Source organism: Rhipicephalus sanguineus, chromosome 1 (assembly GCF_013339695.2).
Source record: "Rhipicephalus sanguineus isolate Rsan-2018 chromosome 1, BIME_Rsan_1.4, whole genome shotgun sequence".
Taxonomy (NCBI): Eukaryota; Metazoa; Arthropoda; class Arachnida; order Ixodida; family Ixodidae; genus Rhipicephalus; species Rhipicephalus sanguineus.
The window spans coordinates 255,965,022-255,991,741 of NC_051176.1; the positions used below are offsets into that span (position 1 = coordinate 255,965,022).

At 44.0% G+C, this 26,720-nt stretch overlaps 1 protein-coding gene across 1 annotated transcript in view; it reads right to left on the bottom strand.

Annotated features, from left to right (window-relative positions):
• Window positions 1-26,720, bottom strand: part of LOC119378374 (paraplegin) — a 77,725-nt gene that overhangs the window by 49,517 nt on the left and 1,488 nt on the right. Inside the window, exons 5-9 of the mRNA XM_037647541.2 lie at window positions 21,692-21,772; window positions 20,290-20,523; window positions 9,066-9,215; window positions 3,999-4,143; window positions 175-283 (exon numbers count right to left, since the gene is read on the bottom strand). Of these exons, the coding sequence (XP_037503469.1) occupies window positions 175-283; window positions 3,999-4,143; window positions 9,066-9,215; window positions 20,290-20,523; window positions 21,692-21,772 (719 nt within the window). The remainder of the gene's footprint in view (window positions 1-174; window positions 284-3,998; window positions 4,144-9,065; window positions 9,216-20,289; window positions 20,524-21,691; window positions 21,773-26,720) is intronic.

The following is a 26,720-nucleotide window of genomic DNA, read 5'->3' on the forward strand; positions in this document are numbered from 1 at the left end:
CCTCAGAATTGACAGTGAAATCCCATAGCCTCCATTGGTGTTTGAAGCAACAATGCATCTACTGTCTAAAATCTACACCATGCTGCTTTTAAGGTAAAGTTAAAATGCTCAGCAACACAACGTGCATAAAAAGGCACCAGTGTTGCACCCCTCCACAAACACATGAACACGTACACATTGCTTCGTTTTCGGCCAATAGCGTCAATTTCATCAATGTAGACAATGCAAGGTGCTCGCTTCCTTGCTTCCTTGAAAAGATCCCGGACACGTGCTGCTCCAAGACCTGTAAGCCATCAGGAGAGTGTAACAATTCATTCACAGGATGGAGCACTATATCTGTCAGTCTCTCTCCCCCAGTGTGTGTGTGGGGGGGGAGGGGGGTGTTGGACAGCAGACTGCTAATACTGTGAACAGTTTATTTGTTTTATATAAATGTGATCATAAATTTAAACATAACCATGCTTAATTAAAATCACTTTTATTTCTTCATTAATATACCTAGCCTCACTCACCTACTTTCATACATGGCAGACTTTAAAGGGTCAGAGGTATTGAAGGATGAAAAAAAAGGGAAGCAGTTCCTTCATTAAAAAAAAAAAAAGAAAGGTAACCAGTATATTTCCATCTACCTCCCTCTCTTCTGAACTCGTTTCACTCTTTCATGCCGACAGCTCAACTACCAACATTGCCACAGCATTACAACCAATCGAATGCATCTTTATATGAAATGCCTGGTAACTTTGACTCTGGTGCTTCCAATTTCATTGTATTATCAGTCACATGTCTAAAGTTATGTCTGCTACCATGGGAAGGACGGTTTATTTATGTCAGAGTGAAATAACAATTTATGTCACAGTGAAAGCTCAATCTATAACAACGTCTAAAACGGCAATATTATCAACAGCAGTGCCCTACTAACTGAGAAATTAAGCTAAATGTATCACACGATGAGCGCCACGAGCAGCACATTTTTGAAATGATCCTGATGACATGAAAGAGTTCGACTACAATGAATCCCTCGTAATCAAACTAGCTGCAATAAATTAAGAACCTTCCGTGCATCAAGAGATGTAATAAAATGCTGCTTGTTCGTTTCTGTTTGATTCATGGAAAAAAGAACCTCTTTGGCGTTGCCATGGGGAACAGCACGTATGGTTTAAAGGTTCTGTTTTTGCCGAACTGTGCTTCGCCCAGCGCCCTGCTTCGCTCACGCGGTCGCGTCTCAGTAGTAGTTTTGGTATCGCATACTGCCGCGTGTGTTTTGCGCGCTCGTGAAAGTCACTCTGACAGAAAGTTCGACAAAATGCCGCGTGCATGGGATGTTGCCGGATGCCCGAATGGTGCATGCCGCCGCGCAGTAAAGGTGGGCAACGTTGGGCACGGCAACAGTGACGTGCGAAAGACCGCTTTCAGGCGGGTGATTTGAAGTGCGCCAACACGATGCGAACCACTAAAACGTGATTTTATTTCAAAATAGGCACTTCCTTGGCACAAAAGTAGCACTACAAGGTTTCTGGACCGCTGTTTCAACAATCAACGTCGACTTAATATTTGCCTTTAGTGTCCCTTTAAAAGGACCCTGCAACACTTTTTGAGCATGGTCAGAAAACTCTGACGATCGGTGGTCGAGGATCCCGAGAACATGTGAGCCAAACATTATAGTGCAGCACGCAGCCTGGAATTTCCAATTAATTCTCAAAGTCAGCTAGAAATTGTCGCGTGGTTAGTGCCACAGGGGCACGGGCACGCAGAGACTGACGCGTACACGCCGCTGGCTCGGACGAAAGTGTAACCCAGCCTTTATTGGGGCACGAACATATATATGATGCACGCAGTAACAGGGGGCGCCACGCTCCAGTGGCGGCCTAATCAAAAGGCTGAATTGTAGCGACCTCTACAGAAATCACTCCCTCTTCTCTCGACAAATGATGCCGTAAACCCAAAGTCCATAGCCACTGGTTGATTCGAGCATCGTGAGCTGCACAGTTATTGCTGCCGCCGCGAGATGCCACCACGTTACCGTGCGCGCTCTCAGGGTCACAGTGAAAGTAATAGGCACGTTTGAAGAAAAAAAAGAAAAAAAGAAAAAGTACTGAAGGTCATGACACGCTCTGATGAACAGAAGTAGCTTCTTGCCCCCTTTTCATCCCTCCGCTGCGTAGCTTTCAGCACTCTTGCTGGTACCAAAGGAGAGAGAAGGCGTTTAAAGCATGCGACGAATCCCTGTAACTCTGCTCGTACATGATGGATTCTAAAAATTTTTGTGGCAGTCGATACATGAGGCAATAAACTCCTTCAATGAAGCCATTTGATTACTTGGAAAAGTGTTACAGGGCCCCTTTACGAAACGACTAGTTTCTTCAAAACTTCCACACCAGCTATTACCGCCAATGCCCTTTTCTCATGCTTATCAAATGAACAGAACTGAAACATAACCTGTTAATAATAGAAGCCAGTGGAAGCAGCCATTGTGAACCCTTGGATCACCTTTCAGCTTTGCTTCATATTTGATCACGCCAACAATATGCCAGCGCAATGTTGCTATGTACCATTACTACCATGGCCACCTGACAGTGCTTCCATGCTCCTATCACTCCTGCTAAGAGGGGTGGTGGGAGCATGATCCCAATAACTGTTTCCCTAAAATTTTGGTAGGCATTAAATAAAGTCACTTTCTGGCAATGATACTAAAGCCACAGATACTAAATTTTAATGCTACCTAATTGTTCATAGTAACAATACTACGCACTTCAACCCAGTTTAAACCAATATTCCTCTTTGAAAACCAACACTACTTCTAGGTACTGTCCCACAAGATACACAAATAGAGTGCAATGAAAATGCCCATTAAAAAATTCATGCATCACACAGAGAACTTCAACAGTTCATAGCAAGTAGTCCTTTTGGGGCATCTAAATGAGTAGTTGAGAAAAATTTTTAGGCTTTAATGGAGTAATGTAGCTGACTGGGCTAGTTGGTTATTCCTACTGAAGATAAACAGCGTGGAAAAGCACGGCCAACGAGAAGCAAACACAAAGGACAAGCACTTTTTGCGCTGTTTATCTTCAGTTGGAGATTTGCAGAAATCTCCAACATGCTCAAAAGTTTTGTTAAGTTTTTGAACAAATCTTCAGCTCTTCTTAAAAAGAAAACAGTGGTGCAATTTATGGTCAGTAATGAGCAGTGTTTTTGAAAAGCAATTGGAAAGCATATAGTAGCATGGTTTTGAAAAAAAAAATGTGTGTTAGTTTTGCCAATGGTTCTTCTTGCTTAAAGAGGTTCTGAACCACTCCTTGGGCTGGATAAAACACGTTCACATATAAAAGGTGAAGCCGTGAACACCTCAGCTAAATTTTGTACAACCGGAGCGCAAAGTTAGCCTCTTTTCAAACAGAGGCCTGTCAAGTAGCTGCCAGCAGCTACCCCTTGATAACACCTGGCATATTCCCATAGGGAGCTACTACAAATTGCTTACACGAAGCAGCCAGACTGTTTGGATCAGTGTGCCACATGACACCCTCTGGCAAAAAGAGTGTTCCACACTCACTGCCTTGGCTACGAGCGGCACTAGCTAACACTCCCAGGGATTATGCATACAGAAATACCCAATGGAGTGGACGGGGAAGTGTCTTCTGTCATAGCTCAATTGCTAGAGCATCGGATGCATAATTCAAAGGTTGTGGGTTCGGATCCCACAGAGGGAAAGGGTGATTATTCGTCCACTTTAATTCATTTCAATTTACGTTATTGTTACCACACTACAGTTAAGGACAACAGTTAATGTCCCCTATGCTTTCCCTGGTATAACTGCCTGTTGGTTTCATTTGGTTTTGTCTATAAAAAGAAAAAGACACATAGAAAAACACACCACAAATTCTTAATTATATAATGATTCTCAAAGGGGGACACTCATGTCCGGTTTTAACAAAGTGGAAGGCAGTGGCAAGTGAGTGTCCACATTAAAAATGAAAAGAGAGACGGATAGAAAAATTGCTCGCCTCCAATCATTTCAATGAATTCAGATCCAGCCATAGCCAAAAATGGGACACTGGCCTCTGTGGCAACTGCCTTGGCTAACATAGTCTTTCCACATCCAGGTGGTCCTAAGAGTAAAACACCCTTAGGTATCTTGGCACCTAAAGACTGTAAAGACCAAAAATCCCAACACAGTTAACACCCATTAAGAAAGCACGGCACAAGATCAATTTTTTTAGTAGAATTACAGGGCAGAAAAAAATCTTAATTAAAGTAACACAAGTGAAGTACTTGTAACATAGTTTCAAGTACACAGATGCCAGCTCATATTTAGAAGGCACAGGTGAAGAAAGGTAGCAGAGCTCGTGTACATTTATAAAAAAAAATGCTAAAATTAACATTATATACTTCCTACTCAAGACATTACCAAATTGTTGCGTGTTTGAAAAAGACACGTCAGCAGCTTCTACTTAGCAACGACGCCAGCCTCCTACACAGGCAATATGCTTTCATAATCCCCACTAGAATTACCCATTTTGGTTTGGAGCAAATGAACTCCTAGTAGCTATGACATCATAGGTATTTCCCAATGTTTCTTGATGCCAATTCACTGCTTTCTCAATGGCTGCCAGTGTTCAACAAATTCCTGCAGTGGCAGCTTCCTGCTGCTTGTCTTACTTCTCCATTAACCATCATATACCTTTCTTCCACCATGTTCCCTTTTCCTAACTTTTGTTTTCTTCACCAGGCTGCAATGAAGTTACACCTTCATCTCTGTACTAACCACAATGTGAAAAGTGAAGCCAAAAGGAGTTGGTATACTATGCCAGTGTAGAGGTTGCAGTCTTTTAGGAGGCCATGTTATGGGATAAAAAGCACAAGTCACCTGTATCCATGCCTCCAGGTTTTCACAATTATTTTCATTGTACTATATGTAATCATTGCCAATGTTCATATAATAGCCTCATCTCATCAATCTGAAAGTGGGGGAGGCAATACAATTAACTTTGAATAAAGCAATATTTTTTAATCTGGCTATTGTTTCATAATAAGTGTTCAGATATGGTATGCAGGCGTCAATATGAAATAAATGAACTCAAGAAATTTATGTGAAATAGACCCTTCTGTTTTTAAATTGGCATCTTCCATCCTAATAGTCCAATTCATGAGCCAAAGTGTGTGCCACAAACTATCCCATGAATTTAAGGGAAACATAACTACACTTTGACAATGATGACATTTTATAACGTTTCACTTTTATGGGAAACAAACTTTAATAAAATATTTCAATATGCATTGAGTAATATATTTTTCTTTAAATTTAAGTGGTGCTATTTGAGTGCATATCACAAGACGCAGAACATGCCCAGCATTTAAAACTTTCCACCATATGGAAATTCCACATGCTGCAGAACAACTTGTCTATTTTGCAGCCTAGACACTATGCCAGAAATTAAATCTACAATTCATGCATGGGTTGTGTTTAACCAATGGAGTGCCTGTTATAATTCAAGTGCTGCTAGGCAAAATAATTAAAATATTTCTCCACTGTCATGCCTGAACTTTTTTACTAAGGTACTACCATGCTTAGCATAAGGTATAATTTGCAAGTACTTTCTATGTGCTCGCACATTGTTACTTATACTGAGTGCAACAGGGGCCGTACTCTCAAACGATCGCAAAAGTATCGCCTTTGGTGCGTGCTGATTGGCTGTTGAGTAAAACCTGAAAAGTGAGGGCGCCACCTAGTACACTCAAAGCTGATTATAACAAAGTCACATCTGCCACAAAAATAACTTTGTTATATATATCCAAAAATTCGTTATAAACGTTTATTTGTAACACTGTATCTATGGCAAGACTATTCTTCATTTACTTCGTTATAACCAATAATTCGCTATATCTGTGTTCGTTATATCGAGCTTTGAGTGTATTTCCGTCAAGGTGACGGTGCTCTACGGCGCTCCTGACATGCCTGGAATAAACGAAGACACCTTATCACCGTCTGTTGATGGTGAAGTCTAGCATTTCAGTGACATAGACGGTAGCTTCTAGTATTCAATCCTCAGTGGATGTGCATAGCATTTTTTACGCTGAAGCTTTCAGCAAATATTACCCTGGGGCACGGTGCAAGAAATACTTTAGGTGAGTGAACGCCAAGACTACCGGTTACGCGACAATGTTCTGCTTCACAAGAAGCCCGAGAGATGGCACTACCTACTTCGACCCGGTAGGCTGCCTTGACAACCACGCGCATCGAGGCACTCTACGATCCGTGCAAGCGCACGCAACGTCACTGTGTGCACAGCGGCCGGAGCCTGCGCCTACTGTTGAAGCTCTTCCAGTTAATTAGTATGCATACAGTGAATATGACGAATGCAACGGTGCCTGAAGTATTTAGTAGAAGAAATAGCCCCCTCTCATCACGTTATCTTATCACGTTGTTAGCTGACAGCATGAAAAGCGCGTACTTCTCTTTGCAAGATTTGTAGCCACTTTTGCAAAAGGGCACAAAGCAGTGCCCATTCTTCCGCAGCACAAAGACACTTGACGACTATGACATTTTCAAAAACGAGCTCAAAAAGCAACGGCAGCAACAAGAAAAAGTGCATGCACTGCACAGCTAACGCAGCACGTGGACAGAGAAGGCCAAACCCCATATGCGTGAAAATGCACTGCGCAGCGACGAGCGACGCTATGAGCGATGAAATGGGCCATTCGCGCGACGTGTCGGGTGGTCGATATCACGCGATAACTCGGTTTTTCAGATTTGGAAACCGTCGCCCACGTGCCGGAGGTGCTTTGCAGAATTTGCCAGCAGCCCGCCACGGTCCTCAGTCCGGCGCGCCATCTTTCGGCATGCGGAAAACGAAAACATTAACCGTCTCTCCCCAACAAGCGCTCCCTTCGCTCACCTAAGTATTTCTTGTACCATGCCTTGGGGTGTTTTCAGTACTCGTTCTTTGCCAGCGCGTGTTTTTTTGTGGTTTGAACGTTCCAGGAACATGAACGGTGCGTTGCTCGCGTGGTTTAGCGCACACCGGCAACATGTTGGGATGTTGAGACAATATCGCTGCGGCGGCACACTACAGCTGAACTCTCTGAGTACGCCGCGTTAAACCCTCAACGAAAATACATTTCAAACAAAGTTGCATTCTTTAAATATTATACTGTGCATTAAACAATTGAACAAAAACGCTGAAAGCACTTTCAACACGTCCTATATTTCAAGTAGCCACAGCCAAGCCTGGCCACTGCATAGAAGCTAGCATACGCTGGAAAACACCGCACTCGGGTTGCTCTGCGCTCGTACGGTACGCTCACTCCTATGTTGTGAGACATTCGTAACGCCAACGACCAGTGCAACAATGATGTCACAGGCAAGTGTTTCTTCAGCTATTGAACGCATCAGATTCTAAGTCACCAAATGCGATACTATCGCCTTTCGCGATCGTTTGAGAATACGGGCCCAGTACACGCCATTCCTTTATCTAGAGAATCTTTACTCAGATAGATCTTCAATGAAGCACAGGTACTTTATTTCGATGAGTGATATGTTTATTACTAGCAGAGTGTGGCACTTGGTGGGAAACACAAGACACAATGTTGCTACAGAACCATAATAAAATATCAGTGCTTTCAAAGGCATGATAAAGAGCTAGCTCTAGATGGCATCCTAGATGGCATCTTTACACTATTCTCTGTACAAAGTACAAAAATATGGTTATTGCTACCCAGAATGTATGAACTCGCAGCAACTGCTTCATCCAGATGTAAAATGGGAAATTATCTAGTGCAATGTCAACTGAACATTATAAAACCCCACAGCTTGATGTGTTTGGCGCTACGTTTGATGAGTGCATGGTTTGCAGTTGATAAGTAATTTCTCACCACCTCATTTAAGCACTATGGCTACAGACAAGGCAATTTTTGTGTTTTACAGGAGCTGCAGATAACACGATAAAACCATGGCTTTAAGTTGTACTAATGACCAGCGCTGGGGCTTCAGGTTGAATTAGGGACCAGAAAATAAAGAGTTACTGCCACATTCTAACACACTGTCGAAGGCTGGTAGTCCCTGATTCTGCACTGCCTGTCACTGTTCGAAAACCTTTTTGACTGAACTCAACTATACCAGAAATTTTTCCATTATACTCTGATACACACACCACCAGCATCCCTGTGTGACAAGAGGTCATGAAATATGCCTCCCCTTTCACTAAGACCATTGAACACTTGTTTGGCGTACATGTCACTCATTAAAAAAGTTCATGGACTATTCCATAATCAGCAGTCAAGAAAGTTGTCAACAAAGCAAACACTAAAAAGCTATTGTGAAGCCTAACAGACTCTGTCCTTACCCCACTGTACTTTCAGTAAATTTAAACAGTGCTAGCATAACCACTCCCTCTCCACAGTATCACATTCTCACAATGAACCACCATGATATAGCTCAGCCTAGTTGCTCATAAATGCTGGTACGATAGCGCAATATGAGCCAAAGGCAAGAAGCAGAAAAGAATCAGTTTGGAACAATACTAATGTATATATAATAGGTGAAATTTTCCTCTCTAAGCCAAAGCTATGTTTTGTAGCATAGCAACTCAGTTCTTGCACTGAATACTACGTACATGATTCTTAACTTGAATTTCAGAAATTTCCTTTTTGCTCAACCTGTCAGTTTGCCGACATTAATCTTAAAATAGAAATCTTCCTTGTGTTTAAGAGTGAATTTTCTTTCTTTCTTCTAGGAGGTCATTTAAAGGAAGCCTCCTTACACCATGCACTGACAGAAATTCTGTTTCTGGAAGCAGACTTCAGACATCTTACCTCGAAGTGTAAACAGCTAATTTCTCCCCAATGAAAATGACTCCACAATTTTGTGTGCATAATTCAAAAGAAATACCCTCAAGTTGTCATGCAGTCCTAAAAAAGATGGCTGAACGAATGCCTTACGAAACAAATATGCAATTATTGCTTTAAATGCACTAGTACCACATGGACTTGTTTGCATAAATACATACCTTCTTAGCGTATCACCTGACAATAAACCAAACTACCTTCCCAAATTGTACTTTTTTTTTACTTACAGTGTAACGTTCTGGTCTTTTCAGGTAGTCAACAAATTCCATGATCTCTTGTTTAGCTTCTTGCAGTCCTGCGACATCCTTGAAGCGCACTCCTTTGCCAGATCCAGTAAGTGGGTCAACAATTGTGAAACGGGCTCTGCCCATCTGAGACTGGTGGTACAGAAATGGTGATAGGGTATAAATAGTGGTTATATTAGTCTCACTCACAATTTATGTAGTTTTATATGTAAAACATAAGGCCATTTACAGGTTTTTTAATAAAGATGGCATGCTCCAATTTCAGTTGCAGTCACCAAGAGTGCACCTTGCGTTTCGCACTCTCGGTGGCAAAGGGAGTAGGGCAAGGAGAGCCCCTGTACACAAGGTTGGTATAATTGCTTCTTAATTAGTTCTCACAGTCCTTACCCCCCTGTTACTGTATATGCAGGTCATGTAAATGTGCCGTCTTGACCATCCCCACACATGCTGCTTGGTTGTTTCTCATCATGTATGACTGGCATGCATGTTGTTTAGTGCTGAACTACTGCAGTGTGTTGACTACGCAATCTGTAAAGCAACGACATTCTTGGGCATGACAGGACATGTGTGCAACATGATTTTGAGGGAGGATATTCTGTTGAGTTCTTGACAAGAAAACAACTACAGTGCAGAACATTTAAAAGAATCGCAGTTACGTAACAAGTGCAGGAGTTCTGTGCACCAGTTCATTCAAATAGTAAGCCCATATAGACCGTTTAGAACACCATACTCACGGTCACCACTACACTTTATCATGTGACGGCGCCTCCCATTCAGCGCCTTCGGATTGACATTTGCTTGCCTGTGTGCAATGGCCACAGCGGCTGCAGGGACAGCTCAGACAGCCGTTATTTTTGGACTCAAGTGTGAGCATAAAACTTCAGTTTTACATAAAACTTCAGTTTAAGCTACAGTAGACTCTCATTAAACGGAACCTGAAGGGACCAGGAAGATATGTTCCATTTAACTGGAGTTCCATTTACTGAGAGATGAACAAGGGTGCAGAATACAAGTACGAAACCAATCTTGTCAGAAGCACTTGTTCCATTTAAGCAGCAGTTCTGTTTAAGTGATTTCTGTTTACTGAGAGTCTACTGTACAAAGGTAAGTTCTGTCAAATGTTCTTATTTTGTTTCCCAGCTCTGACCATGCTGGTTGGTTGTGACCACATCTTTCTTGTCTCCAGCGGTTATCATTACAGCACCGAAGTATGTGAGCATGTAGATAATTGTTTCAAGTGGTTAAGCAACCGCTCACATGCTGTTTGGTTACTGGCACAGAAAAAAACATGCGTGGCTTGACTAGCATTCCGCATTTACTTAGCTGCTATGGAAAATGAAGTTGCTCGAGTAAGTCAGCTGCACTTGTGTTGGGAACATACAGCGCTAATTTGTAAGCTCATCAACATTCAATATTTTGTGATATTTGGTGTCAGTAGAGGCAGTAACATTGTATTGCTGATGCAGGCAGTGTTAGCCTGATAGTCAGAGCTGAATGTTGGCTGCTAGACAATGCTGGCAAGTGGCTATTCAGCACTGGCAGCTGAACTTGCTGCGCATAATAAGTCGTCATAAATATACTCCTTGTGCAGCTGAGGCAGACGAAACTCACAAAGTATAATCCTCGGACCTTTAGGTGTCTGAATCAGTTCTGGAACTTACGGCAGAATGCCTTTTCCTGCTTCTATTTCACATTTTAAATAAACAGCACTAAGTGATCCCCGAACTCTTGGCAGAACACTGCTGGAACACCCGGTGGCAGCCGATGCCTAGTTGCTCCTGATTAAGAAGGCATTCAATGATGTCATGCGTGCAGTGGCCCCTGGTGCAAAGTGCGTAGTAAAATGTAGCTTCAAATAACCAAGGTTGTATAAGAACAGAAAAGGCAAATAGAAAATCAAGTTATAATTGTAGATTACACTGACAAAAATTTCGTAGCTTTAGTCATGTGTAAAGAGGTTGCTTAGTTGCAGAGAAAATTGCAATTGAGGACAGCACATCGTCAGTTTTCTAAAAGGCAGAGATAGTAAAAATGTCATCCACAAGCCAAAACAGTGCAGGAAGCTTGCACTGTGCAAAACATTGCAGATGATATGCTTTACTCTGCTGGTAAGTGCCTCCATATAGTCACAGGGAAAGGCAGTGCATTTGTTATTTTGGAACACTAATCTATCAGTTTTACATGACCTACTTATTTCCACATTTAATCTCCCTTTATAATACGCAGCTTGATGGTGATTCAAGTACCTCCTACCACAAGGCAAGAGCCTGTCCTAGGTGTTTTTAACTTGTTCCCATATCTACTCTGTTTGAAGTGTTTAAGCTGCTAAGTATTATTAGAGAGTACAAGTTTGTATGTTACTAAGCACCTCTAGTGTCACTACTTAGCTATTTTGCACAGTTCCTGATGTAAGGTATTTGTCATCCACACATCTCGGATACGTATTCTCTGGTCACAGGAAAAAGCAAAGTCCACATAAAAAGTGATGATGTGTTTCAAGTGATGACATGACTATAGTAAGATCATTCCATTTTTAAAAATTTATACTGCTGGTGTAGAACATTTAATTCTAAGACCACTTAAAGAATTAAATGTCCAGGCAATGCCACTGTCATGACATCCCACACTTAGAATACAAAGAACCGAAACTGCATGCTTGATGAGGGTCGCTATGATCCTCTAACAAAGGCATTATGAAGGTTGCAAAAAATGGAATCTCAGTGATGCTACCGAGGACTTCCGATTTGGAGGAATTTTTAGAGCAGCAAAATTTCCATTTTGGAGCACTTTGGAGCCGCAAAAATTTCCATCTTGGAGCACTTCGGAGCAGATAATTTTGCATCTGGGAGCACTCAAGAGCAGCTAATTTTACATCTTGGAGTGCACTAGAGAAGGAAAGCGCATGATCAGCGCACCGATCACGGAAGCAGTGCAAAGCGACGATGTCATGTGATGACGTCATCCATGACATTAAGATATATGACGCCATGATGACGTCACAAGTTCTGACGATTTATGACGTCATGATGACGTCACAAGTTTTGACAATCTATGACGTCATGATGACGCCATCATGTGATGATTATTCTTTTCATAAATCGATTGACGGCGCCGACGTTCAATTTTCGTGCTTGATGAAACATAGATCTAAGGCTTTCGCATTAATATTGCTTATTGAACGTTACCAGCCTGGCTGTTAACAACCTGGCCTTACACACCAAACTGTCCTCCATCATGTCACCTCTGTGCCGTGCGCGAGACAGCTTCGCTTGTCATCTACTTCACAGAGTGGAATGGCTCCTAAATTTTTTTATTTTTATTGTGATAGCAATTATACGGACACTCGACGGGTTTTTGCCGTCGCCGTTGCAGTAATTTTCCGTATAAAGTCCAAGTTGATACCATCACCCCGTGCATTCTACCCACGGGTAAAAGCTCGCGAGCGCTGGCGACCAACTCTGCTGAAGCGTAGATTAAACTAGTCGGCCATCTCCGTCGCACGGAGAGCGCATGCGATAACATCTTCCCGTGTACGGGCCTGCCTTCGATTGCTCATCAAATGAGAGGAAACGCCCCGCCTGTCTTTCGTAAGGAGCACGAAGGGACGCCAGGGGAGGAGTGGGGGGGACTGCATCGCTCGAAGGGCGCAGTCACTGGCGCGCGTGCAATCTCGAGGCATCAGGAGATCAGGAGACGGCTCGTAAACTTGCTGTGCTCTCAACGCTTACTTCGCGTTTAGAGAACTTGCAGCACGAAAACCGCTTCGATTCCTGGAGCGGCCATATTCCCTTAAATCAGCGTTTTGTCGAGTTACACGAGATCGGATCCAAAAGAGTTAGCTGCTAGCCTTACTTCATATAACAATACATAAAAGTTGTTGGTATCGCATTCATTGCTTCGCCCTTAACCCATATATGTCCAGAGTCCGATATATAGGACGCTTCTTTGATGCACTCTAACATCGCTATTTCTTTAGCTTATGACTAGTGCCACGTACAGCACATCAAACAGGCCTCAATGAGGCCTTCTTGATGTGCTGTACGAGGCACTAGTCATCAGCTAAAGAAATAGCGATGTTAGAGTGCATCAAAGAAGCGTCCTATATATAGGACAATGGGCATATATGGGTTAAGCGAAACTCAGTTTTTTTAACCGTCAGCTATGGACCCTGGAAAGCGAGGGGCGGACGTGTAACATGGCGTAGCCACTTTGCAGTGAGCCGTCAGAGACAGCCCTGCTACGGACAGCTGTGCATATTAAGACGCAATTGCGGCTGCTCTGACCAGGAGGCATGTTTTTATTAATGAGATGGCATTTTATTGCGATAGAAATTATATGGACACTCTCAACAGGTTTTTGCCGTCATGTCCCGTATAAAAGTTCAAATTGTTAGCATCCCCCCCGTGCATAGTATTGCCACGTGCATGCAATAAGAAAGACGACGACAACACAAATGGGCATACGCTGCGTGCAGAAGATAGAAAGGAAGAAAGAAGAAGAGCTCGCTGCGCACGGTATTAAAAAAACTCCGACCTGCTGTTCTTCTCTTGATCTGTGCGTTACGACTTCTCTCTTGACGTCGCCCGCACCATGTCCGGAGCCACGTCCGAGTTATGCTGATGTGATTCGTCGGCCTTCGCCCACACCTGAGGCAGCGCCCTTCCAGCCACGGCCCTTCCAGCCACGGTCCGCTGCCGTGCCTTAGTGGCAACGGGATTCTGTGAGACGACCACCAGTTCGCAGAACCGACTTGTGGCGAACGGCCGACCGTCGACCCCTTTGCTTCCACTGCGGGGAACCAGGCCACATTCTCCGATACTGCCACCATCGAGATTCTGGGTTTGGCAACTTTTCTCGCCCTGCATCTTTTGGCATTGAAGACCATCGGGCCAACGACGGTGATCGCCTGCCGACCAGCCAAGTAACTTCACCACGTCGTCACTGGCAATCTCTGTCACCTGTGCGTCAGACTTCCCCGAACCGCCAGAGCTACGCAGACGTCGCCAGAGGCCGTTCCCCTAGCCCACGCCGGGGAAACTAACTGCTGCGACCTCCGGGGGCAAGGTTGCCAATCGTCGAGACACCGAAAAGTCCCCCCTACCGCCGAAAGAAGACGATATGACGACTACGACAACGACGAATACTAATGCCGACGAAGTCGTACGGGCCGATCTCAGTATGCTCATAGACGGACATCATGTGACAGCACTGGTTGACACAGGCGCTGACTTCTCGATTATGCGGCAAGAGCTCGCCAACCGCCTTCGTAAGGTCAAGACACCGTGGACAGGGCCGCACATAAGAAGTGCTGGGGGTCACCTAATGACTCCCATGGGTAAATGCACCGCTCGGCTCCTCATCGGTAATTCTAGCTTCGTCGCCTCTTTTGTCATTTTGCCAGAGTGTTGTAGAGAGCTCATTTTGGGCATGGATTTTCTGCAAGATCACGGCGCCGTCATCAACATCCCAGAACGTATGGTGACGTTTTCAGCACATCCATATGTCGACTCCACCATTGACGAACCACACGGGCGTTTGCGAGTAGCCGACGATGTAACGCTCCCGCCGAGATCCTGCTGCCTTGTGTCGGTGTCATGTGAAAGGCAATGCCATAAGGATGTGATAGCTGAGCAAATAGTTACGCTGTTGCTTACGCAAGGCGTTTCCATCGCGAGAGGCGTCTTGGCACTGACTGATGGGCAGGCAGAAGTGCTCCTCACGAACTTCAGCAACGAGCGCCGTCACATCCCGAAGGGCACCGCAATTGCTTACTACGACGACATAGACCAAGCAAGGCATTGTTTCGCCTTGCAACCGGACGACGCGACTGACCCTGCCTCGACTCCTTTATCTGTCGACGTCTCCTCTACGCTGTCGCCATCAGGTAGGAAACGCCTATTGGAATTGATACACCAGTTCCACGATTGCTTTTCGTCTACGTCAAAGGTCAAGCAAACACCATTGACCAAGCATCGAATAATTACTGAAGATGACACGCGACCAATCCGACAAAATCCCTACCGTGTGGCTCCGAAAGAACGCGAGGAGATTCAAAAACAAGTACAGAAGATGCTCGAGGATGACGTCATACAGCCTTCGAAAAGTCCTTGGGCATCCCCTGTGGTTTTGGTAAAAAAGAAAGACGGCACCTTGCGCTTCTGCATAGATTACCGCAAGTTAAACCAAGTCACGAAGAAAGACTTCTATCTGCTGCCACGCATAGACGATTCGCTTGATCGGCTGCGGCATGCGCGCTACTTTTCATCCATGGACCTGCGAAGCGGCTATTGGCAGATAGAGGTCGACGAGAGAGATCGTGAAAAAACTGCCTTTGTGACACCCGATGGTCTGAACGAATTTAAGGTGCTTCCATTCGGGTTATGCTCAGCGCCAGCCACTTTTCAGCGTCTAATGGACACCGTGCTGTCAGGCCTGAAGTGGCAAACATGCTTGGTCTATCTAGACGACGTTATTGTATTTTCGGCAACGTTCGAGGAACACCTAAGCCGGCTATGCGCTGTTCTCCAAGCTATACGCTCGGCTGGCCTGACGTTAAAGCCGGAAAAATGCCACTTCGGCTTCAGTGAACTCAGCTTCCTAAGCCACGTCGTCAGTCACGAGGGTGTTCGACCTGACCCGGACAAAATAGACGCTGTGGCAAAGTTTCCTACACCACAAGACAAAAAAGCAGTGAGGCGCTTCTTAGGGCTGTGTGCCTATTACCGCCGATTCATCACGGACTTTTCATCTATTGCAGCGCCATTGACACGACTCACACGAGAGGACGTTTCCTTCCTTTGGGCCGAAAAGGAGCAAATGGCATTTAACGAACTACGTCAACGCTTGCAAACACCACCAGTTCTTGCGCACTTCGACCAGAAAGCCCCTACAGCACTCCACACCGACGCCAGCAATGTGGGTCTGGGTGCCGTGCTCGTGCAGTGGCAAGACGGCTCTGAAAAAGTAATAGCGTACGCCAGCAGGTGTGGGCGGTAATTAAATTTCGTCCATATTTGTACGGCCGCTCGTTCAAGGTTGTCAGCGATCACCATTCTCTTTGCTGGCTTACTAACCTGAAAGACCCATCTGGCCGTTTGGCGCGCTGGAGTCTGAGGCTTCAATAGTTTGACATGACCATTATTTATAAATCCGGGAAGAAGCGTACTGACGCCGATTGTCTCTCGCGGTCGCCTGTCGAGCCTGCCGCTATTGATGACGAAAGCATGGACGCTGCATTCTTGGGAGTCGTCAACACGGCCACCATTGCACAAGAGCAGCGCGGCGACCCAGAGCTATTACCGCTCATCGATTTCTTAGAAGGACGATGCAATGACGCGCCGCGAGTATTTGCCAGAGGACTGCCGTCTTTTTGCTTGCGGAACAATGTTCTGTACAAGAAAAACTTTTCTCCCACCGGCAGCACGTACTTGCTCGTCGTGCCTGAATCACTTAGAAAAGAAATTCTGAACGCGTGCCATGATGAAGCCACTTCTGGTCACCTAGGCTACACCCGGACATTGTGCCGACTGCGAAGCAAGTACTATTGGCCAAAGCTACCTGCTGCCGTTAAACATCACGTGCAGACTTGTGCCGACTGCCAAAGACGCAAGGCGCCCCCTGGCAAGCCAGCCGGTCTCTTGCATCCAGTCGAAGCACCAGCAAAGCCATTCGCCCAAATTGGAATGGATTTCCTAGGCCCATTCCCAACTTCTACTGCGGGGAACAGATGGATTATCGTCGCCACCGATTACCTGTCCCGCTACGCGGAGACTAAAGCTATGCAGCGGGGCACAGCAGCAGAAGCGGCTCAGTTCATAGAAAACGTCGTCCTTCGGCACGGCGCCCCAACCGTTGTGATCACAGACAGAGGAACTGCCTTCACCGCAGAGCTTTTGGAGTCGGTTCTCAGGCTCAGTGGTACGGCTCACCGTAGAACAACTGCATACCATCCCCAAACAAACGGACTAACGGAGCGCCTTAATAAGACCCTCACAGACATGCTCTGCATGTACGTCGACACTGAACATAAAAACTGGGATCAGATATTGCCTTACGTGACCTTCGCTTATAATACCGCTCGACAAGAAACTACTGGCATGACACCGTTCAGTTTGATCCATGGTCGCGAAGTCACGACAACGTTGGACGCTATGCTGCCGCACGAGTGTGACGACATTCATACAGACGCCGAAGAATTTACTCAGCGCGCCGAGGAAGCCAGACAGCTTGCCCGCGTACGCATCTGTCATCAACAACATCAAGATGCGAAACGGTACGACCTACGACACAAATTCGTTAGCTACACACCAGGCGACAAAGTATGGGTCTGGATACCAATACGTCGACGCGGACTTTGTGAAAAACTGCTAAGACGATACTTTGGGCCATACAGAGTCACCCGACGCTTGAACGACGTCAACTACGAGGTCGTTCCCGACAGTGATTGCAGCTCCAGTCGCCGGAAACATTCACCCGAAGTCGTTCACGTCGTGCGGATGAAACCGTACCTATCGAGCTAACTCTCGTGTATTGTGTGGGTTCCACTGCATATGTGTGTGCTTTGCTAAGTAGAGCGCCTAGGTTGCGCATCGGGACGATGCCTCTTTCGGAGGGAGGCAAATGCCACGTGCATGCAATAAGAAAGACGACGACAACACAAATGGGCATACGCTGCGTGCAGAAGATAGAAAGGAAGAAAGAAGAAGAGCTCGCTGCGCGCGGTATTAAAAAAACTCTGACCTGCTGTTCTTCTCTTGATCTGTGCGTTACGACTTCTCTCTTGACGTCGCGACAGTATGTTCTACTGCGAGTAAAAGTGCGCGAGCGGGGCCAACGAACGCGACTGATGCAAAGATCAAACGAGCCGGCCCATCTTATTCGCTTGGAGGGCGCATGCGATAACATCACCCCGCTCGGCAGGCCTGCTGTCGAAGCAGAGAGGAAATGCCCCGCCCCTCTTGCACGAGCATGAAAAGACGCGAAGGGGGGGGGGCTGCTCGAGCAGCAACTTTGAACTTTGATTCTAGGGGCGCGGTGGCGATTGCTGGCCCGCGCGCTATCTCGGCAGCCATCAGTGGGCGGCTCGTATACCCTTCTACGTGCTGCACTCTCAACGTAAACAGACTGCGCGGAAAGAGCACCTCTCCCTGGAGCGGTCGTATTCTCTTACACCAGCGTTTGTAGAGTTACGCGAGATCGGATCCTTGCTATCGCATTTACTGCTTCACCCTTGCGGTGAAACTGTGACTTTCTTTAAAAAAAGCAAGCAAAAAATTCGAACTGGAGCCTTAGCACTCACGAGCTCGAAAGGGCAGGGCCTTTTAATAGGTATTTACAGCAGAGTGGTTACAAACCCGGATGTGCTGGTGGAAGGAATTACGAAAAAGTACTTCTGGATGAAGATGCAGGGATAAAGTATATCTGAGGAAAAATGCCAATGAGTTCCCACCGTTCACGTGCTCTTCCATAGACGCGAAGCACGGAAAATTCGATATTGTTCCATATGTCTATTGCTAGTGATCACAGATTTCATTCCATGATGTCCAGAAACAGAAGTGACATATTTTCGCGGCACGCGTGTAGTCATTACTGAACATTGCTTTCATTACGTGCCGTGCAATGCCTGAAACAAGCTATCAGCAGCATTTCTGGAACAGACGACGTCCGCCAATGAATCGCCACCACACTTTCACGCTACCAATTGGACTAGAAGTCACGAGCTTCTGCCGAGAGCGCGTTTTGTTGTCAAGCCGACTTGCAGAACAGAAGCTGCATCGGCACCGTGCAAGGCGTCATGGCTTACTCGGTACGCTTGCGCGAGCACTGTTTATTGAGCGGAATAATTCTTGGTCCGTGGTTGTGACTTTTACGGCCCCAAGATGAAGGTGCACATGTTTTGACGCGTCTGCGGTGCAGTTGCCAGTGATAGACGCCCCCAAACCCGAGAACCTGGTGCAGTTTGGAGCAATTTTCATCGATATATGGCGTCGATATATGGCACAGTAAATAGAATTTGGCGCAGGAGTGGAATCACTGAAATCTTCATGCATCTTTTGCTTAAGCAAATTCACATCATTCAGTTGCTTAATTTTGTAGAAAAGGTGTCTCAAGCATCTTTCAGAAGAGTCAGGTTCTAGAAGCACACGCACGTACAGTATGCACAAAATGCAAATATTCACTACGCTATATACGACTTGAGCTATTGAAATTAAATATTGCAGCAGTATAGCCATACCCTAATAAATAAAAGCCAATATGTCTTTTAAGGGGGCCCTGCAGTCCTTTTCGAACACAATCAGAAAACATTGCCCATCTGTAATCAAGATCCCTTCCTGAACATCTATAAGCCAATTGTTATTGCACTGCACACAGTAGGGAACTTACAAATGCATGTAAAAAGCAGCTAAAAAGCACTTGTGCTCTCCTTCGCAACATTGTCACCAACTACATAGCAAGTGGGCACAACAGGTATTGGCTGATTTCATGAACAGCTCACACAGCCTCTGATGATCTCAGAGGTCTTGAGTCGCATCGTTCAGGCACTGTGACCACCCACAGGGTGCTGTAACATGCTGGCAAGTGTGCACATCTGAACCAGAATTAGCGGCCAATACGGTAAAAATAAAAAAAAAAGAAGAAGAAGAGAAAATGCCCGAGGCCATGACGCACGGCCGCCATCATGCCCCACCACCACAACCCCTCGCAACGCGTTGCTTTCAGCACGCTTACGGTGATGAAAGGAGAGAGAAAATGCTCATTTCGTGCAGTAACTCTGGCTATACTTGGTGGATTAAAAATATTCTTGTGGCAGGAGATTCGTAAGGCAACAGAGTCTAATAGTAAGGTCTACGATGATTTAGAAGGATGTTGTGGAGCCCCTTTAACCAGGGCTTTTAGACCTCATTTGCACGTAACCAGAATCACTATTGTTGTTCTTTCTTTATTATTATATATCAGCTCTGAAGGGTAAGGGCAACGCACAAGGGATATGGTACAGGCACTGCTGCACAGTTCAAAATCAGATCTGCTCGCAGGAGTATTGACCAGGAGATTTTAGAAAAAATGATTCTTTTAGAAAGAAGAAGTCGATAAGCCATGCTTGCTCTAGGTTAAAATTAATGCTGAAGGAATACACTACAAAGCACAGATGTTTTACAAAAATGAACAGCGTTGGCTTAGTACTACAGATTTATGCAGGCTGACTCACGAAGAAGTCCATTGCCTGAGGTGTCTTGATGGTGCCACTACGAAACATGAGCAGGATCATCAGGGCCACTGCAATGAGGGAGGCTAGCAGAAGCCATGTGCTCTCTTGGTTGCGTTCATACACCAGTGGCACTCCAGCATCAGCATGAATGCCAAGGCTCTTCTCAGCCATACGCAGCTTCTCTTCAAAATGCTCCACATCAACAATATTCATGTGGAATGTCTTGTGCTCAGCCTGCACTACCAAACACAGCTATTATTAGTGCACAATTCAATTAACACAGAGCAGTTTCAAAAACATTCAACAAGAAGGGAAAGGGCAAAGTAAAATGCAAGAAACGTAATGAACATAAGCTCATCCTTGAATGAAAATCACATTTTTATGACATGTTCGCAGAGAGAAAGTACTGTTCTCCTAGAGGTGCTGAGACTGCATCAAGCCCAATCTCCAGATATTTAGCCATGGCTTTGAATATAGCCTTATACAGTATAACAAAGCTTGCTAAAAGAACAATGAATTCTCCCATTAAAAAAAGCAATATAAACTTTTTTTTTTTAAAGCACTGAATTCATATTTTAGACTCTGTAAAGTTGAACACCTTTAAAACAGGCGCTGATGTAACATTTAATTGAGTAAAATGGACACCATTCACCTGCATGGTTGGCCGCCCTATCTCTCCCATTAATTGTACATCTTTTGTAACAGGCACTGGATGTAAGAGACAATTAGTCGTAAAGAACATATTAATCTTGAATTTTAGTCACAATCTTGCTTGTAAGAGACATTCCAACTTTAAATTTAGTACCATCGGCTGCTAGCTGCAGTTAATTCATTGTGTAAACAAAGGGAAATGACAGACACGTGCACTCAGTGGCATCAGTTATAGGGGGTCAGGGGGATGGTCACTTCCCCGCCCCTGCCGAAAACTCATCCTTGGTGGGGTGGGGGGGGCGTGGGGGGGGTGGGGGGGAATCTTAGTAGCCTTAACTAGGGCTGAATATTGTTATAGACATGTTTTATTATGCTGGAATGAACTTTGCAGAAACAAACTCAACCAAATTTTCATGAAAACAATGACAGGTTTGTTTTATGTGTCGCTCTCAATGCACAGTTAATCTGGCTGTGTTGCAAGCCAGACTAACCACCGATAAAAATAATAAAGCATATGGCAATATGCATAGGTGATATTTCCACTGTTTACGCTGCAGTCAAGAATGTGCACATTTTAGGAGTATGAGGTACACTCATACTACTACTTCTATGTTAGAATGTACGCCTGGTATTCACTATCATGTGCAGAAAGTTGTGCATAATGAGCTGTGTACTTGTTTTCACAAAAGTGTAAGTCAAGCTTTTACACGGCGATTGTGGCACTGCTCATGTTTTCATTTCTTTTTCTCACCTTTCTTCCTTTAATAATGGCATTATCATGCAAGTAGATGGTCACCAAGTCAAGCTCTGGTCTCACAATGATCTCCTCAACCTGTTCAAACATACACACACACACAAAAGGAAACAGCACAATTATTTCGACATGCAAACGGTCCTAGCAATAATGCACAGATATATGCTAAAACCACAAAAGGAAAAGAAATTGAATAGACATACAGTGCTTAGAACCAGTAAATCAAGGGTTTTTCAGAAAAGTACAAAAAAAGTTTAACATTTTATTCTACTTCCCATTTACATTAATGCATGCACAAATATAAAATTCCATAAAGTTGAACTTCAGTTTACTTTGACTAAAAAACTAGCATTGTTTCTTTAATCTATTTTCAATCATGTTCATCACATGTTTGTGCACTTTTGACCTTGTATAATCACACATCTGTATTAGTTTGCCTGTTTACATAATTTTCATTGATGTTTGTTAAAATTCCGCGTATCTTTGTATACCCACTCCTGCCATAGCGCACTTAGCGCTGCAGTATGTGTAAATAAATAAATAAATAAAATGAAAGTTATTACAGATGTGGCTAGCACAAGCTTTACACTCCTTTTTGCAACAGAAATCGCCACAAATCATATAATTACTTAAAATTACTTTAATATGAATGTATATGGTGCACATTTACACTGAAAACTTGAAGAATGCATACTATTTGAAGTGAATTCATTTTGTTTGATTTTTCTACAAGGCTCGTGTTATGAGCCACCCCAGTGACTCAGTGGTTACGGCACTTGGCTGCTGACCCACGTGCGTTTGATTCTGGCCATGGTGGTCGCATTTCGAAGGAGGCCAAATAAAAGAGGCCCGCGTACTGTGTGATGCCAGTGCCCGTTTAAGAAAAAACCCAGGTGGTTGAAATTATTCAGAGCCCTCCACTATGGCTTCAGTCACTTTGGGATGTTAAACCCCATAAACCAAACCAATCAACCAACCAGGCTCGTGTTCTAAGGCAATAACACTAAGATTCGTCTTTACTCTCACCTTCTGAAGCAAGAATGTGAGCTTGAAGGTGTACATTCAAGCACCAAATCAAGGACCGAACCTACAACCTTCAACTTTGTAGGTTGTGCATTTGGTTCCCATTGGTGGCAAGTTGTTTTCTTGGCAAGAACCTAAAATCTCTCCAACCTAGTTAGCAGTAGTGTGGCTGCTTATTGCTTTGAATTTAAAGTTTGCAGCTGTGTGCCCACACACTTCTTTGTTTTAACAGCAATAAATGCAATGCAATAACATCCACACAGGCTTTGTAGATATATGAGGTTTAACATTCTGAAACTGTACAATGGGTTATGAAGCATGCTATAGTGGATTAACTTGATCTGCATTAATTTTGACCAACTAGTATTTAATGAACACCTACACATGCTTTTGCATCCTATCTACATTGGAATGCATTCAGGTATTTATCGTGACAGTCCTTCATTGGCATGCACTCTGGAAGTGTTATGTGGCCATGCACCATGGCAGCCACATACTATCATATGTTTGCATCTGCTAAATGGTTACTTAAATGCTGTTACTTAAATTTCAAAATTACTGTATTTACTCAAATCTAGGCTGCCCTCGATTGTAGGCCAACCCCCGAAATTCGAAAGGCCAGGAAAAAAAGAACTTAATCATGGTACTCGAATCTAAGCCGACCCCCCCCCCCACTTTCGCACATCGGTTTTTTGAAAAAAAAAAAAAAAAAAGACATCTGCTTAGATTCGAGTAAATACGGCATGCAGTTACCTGCCCAATACCTTTTTAACAACTGCTTGAGCTTTCAGGTGTTGAAATAGCAATGCAGGAATTAACATGTGGGTTAAAACATGTAAACTGTACAGATACCCGGTAGGTTAGATTTTTGTGACAATATGTCATTACTACCGAACACAACCGCTGTATTGCCGCTGTTTCATGTACTGTATAACAGCCAATGATGGTTGTGGCAGATCTAGAACCCATTCCACTTAAGTGAAACTGAATGTTATGCCTATGGGGAGCTAAACACGGGTAAAACCATTCCATTAATCTGGCAGTTGTGCTGATGCAAGTAGCATTTATCCAGAGTTCACAGTAAAAAAATAATGCTGATTTAGCAATTACTTTACGGCTCACACACTACAACACTTTAAAAATTTGAATTCCATGCTTGTCCTTTTTTTGTTGTTGTTAACGTTCCAGTTTCTGTGCCCTAGAATACTGACTTCTTTTAGCATACTTTTTCGTTTCTGGCTTTAACTAAAAACACATTCAACATTGGTAACTATTTAAAGCTGTAAAATGTACACCTTTAAAAAATAAAAAAGTCGCTTCACTAGTTTTCACCAAAACTTAGATGCTCTGCCTCAGCACAGACTAATGACAAACTATGAAATAAAATACATGACTTGAATAAAATACATAAATTGTGATTGGTAATACAAATAGATGTGTGTAAACCCACATTCATCTTATATGGTATGGTATCCATGCAAGCTTTATATTTGGTCTCTCTGCAGAAGTTTGAAGATATTCAACATACGATTTCATATCCAAAGCCTGCTGTTGTTGTATATTCAGGGTCATTCCACGCCAACTGTCCCAGTCGGGGCGCTCGAGAAAAATCAATTTCTCTCAAAAAGTCTGAGAAAATTACACACATATAGACATTAGTTCTACAATATTTTCCCAAAATAATTTGGGCGGCAAAAATTTTTTGGGCACGTGAGGGCCATTTGAACTTCACGAAATGTTGGAAAACCAGGTATGAAAAAAAATTCGCTATAAATCGACCGTTCCAGGCATTCTTTCAACACTTGCTTTTTTCAAGCATCATTCTTTCATTATAGGGCAATTCCTTATAGCAGCCTTACATTTTTTACTCCTTAGAGCGTAGGTAAAGTTGAGTAAATTCTCCTGTTTTCGGGAATTTTTTTACAAAAGACAAATATCGATCAAATGCAGAAATTACTTCTATAGAACTCTCCATAAAACCTACTATCTCCTCAATTTTTTGTTTTGCCCGTGTACGGCGCATAGGCTCTAAAACAAAATCATTAACTTGTCAAAAACGCTACATTGGCCTATGTTGAGACGTCTGTAGCACCCTAAGGTGGTCCAAGAAAAAATAAGCGGGAAAGCGCATACGACTGAGAATCATAACAACTTTGTCCAGAGAAAATTTAATCGAAGTAGTTTTTGTTTTAGTCGCAAACAAAATTTTTGAAGTTTAGTCCCACCATTGCATTGTTTTGCTGGGGGGGGGGGGGCAATACAAACCAACTGAATTTGCTGCATAAAAAAAGTTAGTGTACTTGTAGAACATGGTTTTCAGCTCCTTTTGTTAGTACTTTATATTGTTTATTCCATATAAATGTGATAATACACAGAGGTAAAAATATAAAAATGCCGTTGGCTTAGGTGCCAATATTCCCCCAATCATAGGCGTGCGCAGGGTTCCCCATTAGAGGGGGCAAAGGTTCGTCGCAGTGGCCCCCCACCCTTCTAAGTCAATGTATGGGGCAGATTTTGCGCCCCCCTACCCCTCTTAGGTGACTAGAAGGGTCAATGTACGGAGCATATTTTGCGCCCCCCCTTTTAGGTGATTAGGGGGAGCGGCCGCCCCCCTGCCACCCCTGTGTGCACGCCTATGACCCCAATAATGAATCGCGTTACTTATTGCATGGGGCTCTCAGAATCAACGGACGTCAAAATAAGTTAAGTCTCGACGTTCATGTAAGCCGTAGATAGGAGGCATAAGCATGGACGTTTATAGCGGATCCATACTAAGTTCATCTATGTATTCCGCAAGGGACGACGCACGATGTGACGACGCGCGTGTATTCACGCCTTCCGTACGTCATCCGTGACAATAGGCACCGCACACTGACCAGATGGAGCTGCGTTGCTCACACTGCCCCGTCTCAAAGTCTTCGACATTCACCGTTAGGGGCACGCAGAAAATAGACGCGTGCTCGCGTCCCCCATGTATCCCGGCCACAATCCGCCGACAGATGCAGGGCGCGAAACGCGCGCGTCGCGTTCCAATTTCATTGAGGCCGTCTCAAGGTTGCTTTTTTTATCCGCTAGGCTATGTATTCTGGCGCTGCAGTCAGACTGGCAAACTCGACTGAACGGTGCCTATAGGAACGGAATATCCCAAGATATATTTGACATCTTAATTTGGGTGGTTATAGGCAGCAGATTTTTGGTTAAAGTAGGATTTGTCAGTCTGCTAAATGCAGTTTTACAGCTGTTACAAGATCACAACAGACTATTTTTGAGGCGCAGTTGTACGCCGCTGCCGTCACCTCCCGTGTGCGTAACATATGTAATAAGCAACGCGATTCATTATGGGAGAATTGTGGCGCCTAAGCCGATGGCATTTTAATATTTTTACCTCTGTTTATGATCACCTTTATATGCAATAAACAATATAAAGTACTAACAAAAGGAACTGAAAACCATGTCCTAGGAATACACTAACTCATTTTTTATGCAGCAAATTCAGTTGGTTTGTATTGCCCCCCCCCCCAGCAAAACATTGCAATGGTGGGACTAAACTTCAAAAATTTTTTTCCGAACTAAAACAAAAACTATTTTGATTAAACTTTCTCTGGACAAAGTTGTTATGATTCTCAATTGTATGCGCTTTCCCGCTTATTTTTTCTTGGACCACCTTAGGGTGCTACAGACGTCTCAACATAGGCCAACGTAGCGTTTTTGCCAAGGCTTTTATTTTAGAACCTATGCACCGTACACGGGCAAAACAAAAAATTTAGGAGATAGTACGTTTTATGGAGAGTTCTATAAAAGTAATTTCTGCATTTAATCGATATTTGTCTTTTGCAAAAAAAATTCCCAAAAACACGAGAATTTACTCAACTTTACCTACGCTCTAAGGAGTAAAAAATATAAGGCTGCTATAAGGAAGTGCCCTATAATGAAATAACGATGATCGAAAAACGCTAAAAAAAGCAAGTGTTGAAAGAATGCCTGGAACGGTCGATTTATAGCA